The sequence below is a fragment of the Octopus bimaculoides genome, chromosome 2 (genome assembly GCF_001194135.2).
Source record: "Octopus bimaculoides isolate UCB-OBI-ISO-001 chromosome 2, ASM119413v2, whole genome shotgun sequence".
Classification (NCBI taxonomy): domain Eukaryota; kingdom Metazoa; phylum Mollusca; class Cephalopoda; order Octopoda; family Octopodidae; genus Octopus; species Octopus bimaculoides.
Genome location: NC_068982.1, coordinates 8036919 through 8045050, shown reverse-complemented (window position 1 = coordinate 8045050; position 8132 = coordinate 8036919). Strand labels below are relative to the sequence as shown.

At 35.8% G+C, this 8132-nt stretch overlaps 1 protein-coding gene across 1 annotated transcript in view; it reads left to right on the top strand.

The window, feature by feature from the left end:
• LOC106867733 (SCO-spondin) overlaps nucleotides 1-8132 on the top strand; it is a 133446-nt gene that overhangs the window by 77368 nt on the left and 47946 nt on the right. The window contains exons 21-24 of the mRNA XM_014912695.2: nucleotides 396-737; nucleotides 847-1043; nucleotides 4001-4140; nucleotides 4876-4985. Of these exons, the coding sequence (XP_014768181.2) occupies nucleotides 396-737; nucleotides 847-1043; nucleotides 4001-4140; nucleotides 4876-4985 (789 nt within the window). The remainder of the gene's footprint in view (nucleotides 1-395; nucleotides 738-846; nucleotides 1044-4000; nucleotides 4141-4875; nucleotides 4986-8132) is intronic.

Here is an 8132-nt window from a genome sequence, read left to right as displayed (position 1 = left end):
ATATATATATATATATATATATATATATATACATATATACGACGGGCTTCTTTCAGTTTCTGTCTACCAAATCCACTCACAAGGCTTTAGTCGGCCCGAGGCTATAGTAGAAGACACTTGCCCAAGGTGTCACGCAGTGGGACTGAACCCAAGACCATGTGGTTGGCAAGCAAGCTACTTACCACATACACACACATATATATATATTTAAAAAATGATGTTGTAGTTTTACCAATGTAACCATGTGTTGAAAATAAGCACTTTTGTAAAATGTGTTCCATCTGATCCAACCTTACCCAAAATATTTATTAAAATGTATGTATGTAATGTTCCGCACACACATATATAAAGGTTGCTAAACCAAATTGTAAACAAGCATTATACTTCTATTTCAGCTGAATGTTGGACATCTGGTGCATCTCACTACTCTACATTTGATGGTCTTCACTACTCCTTTGAAAGCGATTGTGCATATACCTTTACAGAATCATTGGATGGAACATTTAAAGTTATTGTCAGGAATATTGAATGCAACTTCCCATTTACAGTTTGCACAAAGAATATTGAGTTAAAAATCTTCAACAAAACCATTCACTTTGTACAAGGAAAGCCACCAACCTTTGATGACTTGGATATTTCTGACAGAGGTCTTGTCTCGCAGAATTATTCAGTGAAGGAAACTGAATTCACTTATATAGTTCATACATCTGTAGGTTTTACACTTACATGGGATAAAAGTAAGGAAAACTTTGAAATTCATTAGAAAGAATGCGAGAGATAGAGTGAATAACCAGCTTTGACATGCATATGTTATTATCTTATATTTATTGTATTTATACATATTAGGTACTAGACTGTATGTCCAATTGAGCGATGAATGGGCTGGGAAAGTACAAGGTCTGTGTGGCAACAGAGATCATGACTCTACAAATGACTTTCAAACAAGATCCAATTCAGTTGAAAAAGTACCTTCTGAATTTGCCCATACTTGGAGAGTTACTGACTGTCTAAAGCCTCCTTCAACTTTGAAAGATGCTTGTGAGGTATGTAAAAACATATTTGTTCATTTCTTTTTTCTTTTTTTTTTATTGTAGCATAAACTGTTTAACCAATACCTTGAGGTGGAATTTCATAGATAGAAACTGTGCAGATACTTGTTGCATGTACAACTCATTAACTTTTATTGGACTTCCTAGTTTGATATTATGAAAAAAGAAATTCAAATTAAAGAAAGAAAAAAACTTACTTGAGATTTACAATTAGGATCAATTCTTAAGAATTTGCCTTGTTATTAAAATCATATACTCTCTAAAGAATATTTACGAATACCTCTTTGTTTTTATGGATTTGAGAAAGCATGAAATATGTTAAACGACATGGTTTTATCCAGGTGTCTATATAACAATTTTAAAGTTATTTACTTTCCAAATGTTCATGATTTTTCACAATAGCACACCTTGAACATAAACTGTTCAAATACCAACACAAAGATGTAGAAAAATTTACTTTTGTTTTAATTCATTAACTGGGTTAAATATTTTCTATGATTTTGTAGTGAATTGAAAGAGTTCATGTTAAACATAACCCTTAAAATAAATTCAATTAAGTGCCATTAGAAGTCACTGAGTTAGTAAATGTTTTTCTTTAAAAGTATTAGTGTTTAGCTTTATCTCTCTAAACTCTTAATTTGGATTATGCTGAAGTCAATTTTGTATTTATCTAAGATCAATAAAACTGAGTATCAGTAAAACAAGATAGTTAATCCAGTTGACTGTCTTCTTTTCTTTGCAGTCAAGTTATGATTCAGTTTTGATAGGAAACTTCTTTTAACCCATTCATGCTGATTGTCCTTTTAAACTGACACTTAATTTACAAGGGTATAAAACAAATACTTGATACAAATTGTGATTTGCGTATGATCTGTATCAAAGAATGAAACATGTTCTTAATGCATATGCTGTCTGTATCAAACGGATTTCAATGAAATTTTTTCCAGTTGCTATTTAGGTCAAAATAATAGCATCTGTGATTTTTCAGGTAATTTCATATACTAGAAAAATTTCGGCACAAATGGGTTAAACAATGTCAAACATAGTCACTGGAATTTGAAGGTATTTTTGGTGGTTTGGGTTACCAAGAAAGAATCCAGCAAATGCCAAAACTCAGGCATGCTGACCGTTGCAGAAAAATTCTGTTTCAAACTGAGATTGCATGAAAACAGTCTGTAAAAGAACAGCAATAGGAAACAAAAGAAACAAGAACGAATGTATGGGAAAAAGAAAAAGGGGAAAATATTATAGTATTGGAAGTAAAGATAAGAGTTGATGGTGTTTACCCAATGGAGATCAATGGAAATTATGACTTCATGTGATATCAATTGAGGATGCAGCCATTTGGAGACCAAATAATTACAACTGATCCCACCTGTCCAACACATTCCATGTGCCCTTACAAGTGAAGAAGCTTTGAAAGTGGTAGTATTTCCATTGTTGCAGATGTGTGTGATGTGCCAGCCACTGCAATGAAAGGTCTAGCTGTCTGTGACTCCAAGAAGCTCACACACCAATTAATTGCAAGATCATGACATGGTGTAATCTAGTTTTAAGTGGCAAGAACTTGAACAGCATCATTCATGCCCCATCATCTCTAATCAGCTGGATCCAATGGCAAGACATGATCAGGATGGTGGAGATGGGACTGAATACAGAAATAACCAAAGACTTAACAGAGTTGAACAATAAAAACTATCTGCCAGAATACTATGTCAGAGTTGTTTCCCATAGCTTTATGTTACACCCTAATTCTCCACTGCCTGATGAGTTCCAGGTGTAAGACATGTAGATGATGAATAACTGAATGAAAAAATGTAAATGAAGCAATGTCACCATGAGTGATTGTGGAGAAGTTAAACAGAATACAAACAAAATAAATGGAAGAGAAGGGTGAGGGACGATAGCAGGAAAAATTGAGTTAAACAAAGGAAAAATTATTCATTCAGCTCTCTTGATGCACAAGTTTCACAATAGAAAATAAATTCGTGTTCTTGGTGAATTGACAGATTTGTTAGAGCATGGGATAAAATGCCTAGTGATTTTTGTTCAAGTTCTCTGTACCCTGAGTTTGAGTCTTGTTGAGGTCAGTCTTCTAGGACTAATAAAATATCTGTGAAATATAGCAGTTAGTTCTTGTTTCTCTTACTTTTGAAATTAATTACATTATATCCTGAGAAGTGTCATATGAGATTACTCACAGTATTCTTTTCTCCATGGAGGCACATGGTCTAGTGGTTAGAGCAGCGGATTTTCAGTCGAAGGATCATGGGTTTGAATCTCAGACTGGGCATTGTGTGTGTTTATGAGCGAAATACCTAAGCTTCACATGGCTCCGGTAGAAGGTAATGGCAAACTTCTGCTGACTCTTTCGCCACAACTGTCTCTCACTTTTTCTTCCTGCATCCAGCAGCTCACCTGTGACAGAGTGGCGTCCCATCCAGGTGAGGAACCTATACATCAATGAAACCTGGAAACCAGCCTTTATGAGCCAGACATGGCTCAAGAAGTAACAAACAACAATCTTTTTCTCCAGTAATGGAGAAAGATTGAGTTTGAAAGCTAGAAGCCTCTTCTTGTAGAAAAACTGATATGCTATTGAAACCATTTAAGGACAGTTCAATGTGCAGTTCAGCCCAGAATGGAAATAAGGATAAAAGAATGGTTATAAACATTACATGACCTACAGTATAAAGTGATAACAAAACCTAAAAATTGGCTTAGCAAGGTGAAGTGAAAGGCTCAACCTATGTTTTGGGAGCTCTTGATAACTCCTATGTTCAGCAAAGTGTTTGCATAAATTGTAATGAAAAATGTTACCTCTGTATTTCATGAATTATTTCATATCAGGTTGAAAATGTCATATAAAAATGGAAAATAATTCAGTTTACAAATCAAATAGCCTGCTCATGTTTTTAATAATATTCCTTTTAATACATTTTGAAATTCAGCTACAGCCACGCAGAAAACCATGGGCTATTGAATCATGTAAAGTTATTAAATATGGCAATGTCTTCTCCTTATGTCGAGAAGTGTTACCTGATTCTGTTGTGCAGGAATATTATGATGACTGTTTACACGATTCTTGTGGGTAAGTTGGAACTATTTATTCCTTTAAATTTTTTAAAATTATTTTTACAATGGTTTATTTACTCTTTTACTTGTTTCAGTCATTTGACTGTGGCCATGCTGGAGCACTGCCTTTAGTCGAAGGAATTGACCCCAGGACTTATTCTTTGTAAGCCTAGTACTTATTCTATCGGTCAAATTTGCCGAACCACTAAGTTACAGAATTCCTCACTCTAAAATATAGAACAGTATTGTAGTGAAAGCTATGTTGATGTGCAGATTAATAGTTTTTTTACTCATATGAACAAAGAACACTGGTGTTTAGCATTGTAGAATTGTATAAAATGTTAGAAAATACCGTCCTTGGCAATTTATAAATGTGAAAATACCATGTTGATATAGTTTACTTTTATTAAAATGTATATAAAAGCACTCTTGATAAAAAATGAAAGAGATTTGTGTAACTCAGCAGAGTACTGTCAAGGAGTTGAAATACAATATAAAATCAGATTTTCATCAGATTCATGAAGCAGGAAATGGCCAGCAGTTGTTTTAGAATATTTATGCTCAAGACTAGAATAATAGTATTTTGGTTTTTTGGGGTTTTTTTCTGTTAAATAAATTTTTCAATTCTGTAAATTTGTGAGGTCGATTCCAGAACTTAAAGAAAAATAAAGAGACTGTATATAAAAGTTAAGAAAATCTTTAATATAAACAAGTATTTATTTGAATTTTTAATCCTTTTTAATTATTATAGTTGCAACTTGGGTGGAGATTGTGAATGTTATTGTACAGCTGTTGCAAACTTTGCCAGAAGATGTACAAACATTGGTGTCGTAGCTAGATGGAGAAACAATGATAGGTGTGGTAAGTATTCAAAAATATATTTTTTCATCAAGTTCAAAGAATAAAGCATAAATAATATGACCAATGCTTTTGCTATTGATCTCTCTTTTTATCACTATATATCTATTTCAATACAGTTATACTTCTTTCTTAATAACTTACACACACACACATCCATCTGTTTACTTTAGTTTGATCAAAGGCCTCAGATGTGCTCTTAAAAGCTCCTATGCTTTTAATTGTCAGCTGCCACCTGTTAATTCTATCCCAGGGTAATCTGATGGTATGGAACTCCTTTCAGCTTGGGATAAATATAACAAGAGCACTCAGAGAGAGCAAACCTCTGCCAAGGCAACACCAACGTCCTCTCAATGATTAGCCAGAGATGATTTTTTAAATGAGAATATCTGAAATAAACTCAACTGCTCTCACAAATGAGAATACTAAAAATGGACCTGACCGCTCTCAAAAATTAAGTAAAAAAGAAAAAAAACCCCAGAAAAATAACAGAATCCTCGTCCAGAACCAGGTTGATCCCCAAATCTAATCAGTTCATGCCAGTCACAAGGTCAAACATCCCTGAGAGTTTCATCTAAATCCATCCAGCAGTTTTTGAGATATCTTGTCCACGGATAAATAAACAAACATAACTGAAAACAATACCTCCACCTTCGCTAAGATGGAGGTAATAATAGCAATAATAACTCGCTGATGGAACTTCATAGGCTTTATTAATGCACATAAGAGGTGCAGCAATATCAGAGGAAGATTAACAGGGAAAATAGTTTTTATGTACAGAAGGTGCATAGGTACAATTAACACTAAAAATGTAGAGAAAATAGACTCCATCAAATGTCAGTGGGGAAAACTAGAAGTAGTTTACAGCTTTCATTACCTAAGTGACCAAGTCAGTAGCAGAAGTGGATGCATAGCTGCTAGAATAAGAATAGGCTGGGTAAAGTTCAGAGAGTTCCTACCTCTGTTGGAAACAAAGGGCTTCTCTCTCAGAGTGAAAGGCAGACTATGATACCTGTATGCAAACAGCTATGGCAGTGAAACATGGGCTGTGACTGCTGAGGACATGTGCAGATTTGTAAGGAATGAAGCTAGTATGCTCCACTGGATGAGCAATGTCAGTGTGAATGCACAACAGGGTGTAAGTGTCCTGAGAGAAAAGTTGGGTATAAGAAGCATCAGATATGGTGTGCAAAAGAGATGACTGTGCTGGTATGATCATGTGATGCATATGGATGAGGGTAGCTGTGTGAAGAAGTGCTGCACTCTAACAGTGGAAGGAATCTGTGGAAATGGTAGACACAGGAAGACCTGAGACAAGGTGGTGAAGCATGATCTTCGAATGGAGGCAATAACTAGTGACCAAGACCTTTGGCAATATGCTATGCTTGAGAAGACCCATCAAGCCAAGTGAAATTGTAGTTATGTCAGATACTGAAGTCACACAACTAGCACCTGGGCTAGTGATATGTAAAAGCACCCATTAATCTCTTGGACTGGTTGGCATTAGGAAGGGCATCCAGCCATGGAAAACCATGCCAAATCAGACTGCAGTCTGGTGCAGCCCCTCAGCTTACCAGCCTTGGTCAAACCCTCCAACCCATGCCAGCATGGACAACGGACATTAAAAGATGATGATGATGATGATGATGATGATATGCATTTCTGAAGATTTGACACGTCAATTTGATTTTATGATTTACATTATATAACTGATAGCCATTCTTGTTAATGAAACCTTCATAAATGATGTAACTAAATATCTTATAAACAAACTCTATTTCATTTTTGTTTTCTATGTGTGACACACAAGCAAAATCTTCATTTTGAATTACTTTCTAAATTTTGTGCAACTTTTGTTTATTAAATACATGCATTTTATTTCACATACTTGACCCAAAACACCAAATGCACAAATGTGTGTGTGTGTTTTTTTATGTACTTAATTAAACATGTATATGCATATATATACAGGGTGTCCTCAAAATCTGGGTTCATGAGGATTAACACATACTTTAAGAAATTATTATTTCTTATATTTAATTGTTTATGTCATGATTTTATTTACTCCACGTACCCAGACTTTGTGGACACCCTGTATATATAGTGTGCTATGAAAATTTATGGAAAGGTATCCATAGAACTCAACAAATTTGTTAAAAATGGAGAAGAGAAAATGTTAAAATTTGAAAGAACTTTCATAAACGCATACGATTGTTTCAAACAGTGATATTAACATGTAAATTCATGGTGGAATAATTAAATTAATTTGATTAAATTAAATTAATTATATATCATTGTTCTCTTCAGTGCAAGAAGTATCACTTCTCTTCTCCATTTTTAACAAATTTGTTGAGTTTTATGGGATTCCTTTCCATAAATTTTCATAACACACACTATACAAGTAATATTTTCATATTCGCAAAAACTTACGCCAGTACGCTACCAGCAAAATATGAAGAATCTTTGTTAGAAATTGCTTTTTTGGAACCCTCCAATGTATATGATGAAATATAATTCAACCTTTTCACACACACACACATGTATGACCCCGTGGAAGAAGTAGGCCCAGGAAGACCTGGGCTGAGGTGGTGAGGCAAGACCTTTGAACATTGGGCTTCACCGAGGCGATGACTCCTGACCGAGACCTTTGGAAATGTGCTGTGCGTGAGAAGACCTGGCAAGCCAAGTGAGACCTAAATCCAAGGCTTCTGCCAGGGGTGTAGCCAGCCCACTTATGCGTACCTTCCTACGTTGGACACTAAACTCCGCTTGCGAAGACTTGCTGAGGCAAGTGAAATCGAACTAAATTCGACGACTGGCACCCGTGCCAACGTCGTCTCCTTCATTGGACACGGAACTCAGCTTGCGAAGACTTATTGGGGCAAACGAAAGTGAAATTGTGATGGCACCTGTGCCCAGCATCGCCCTTCTGGCACTTGTGCCCGCGGCATGTGTAAGGACTTTCGAGCGAGGTCGTTGCCAGTGCCTCTGGACTGGCTCTTGTGCGGGTGGCACATAAAATACACCATTTTGAGCGTGGCCGTTGCCACTACCGCCTGACTGGCCTTCGTAGGATTTTCGAGCGAGATCGTTGCCAGTGCCCCTGGACTGGCTCTTGTGTGGGTGGCACATAAAATACACCATTTTGAG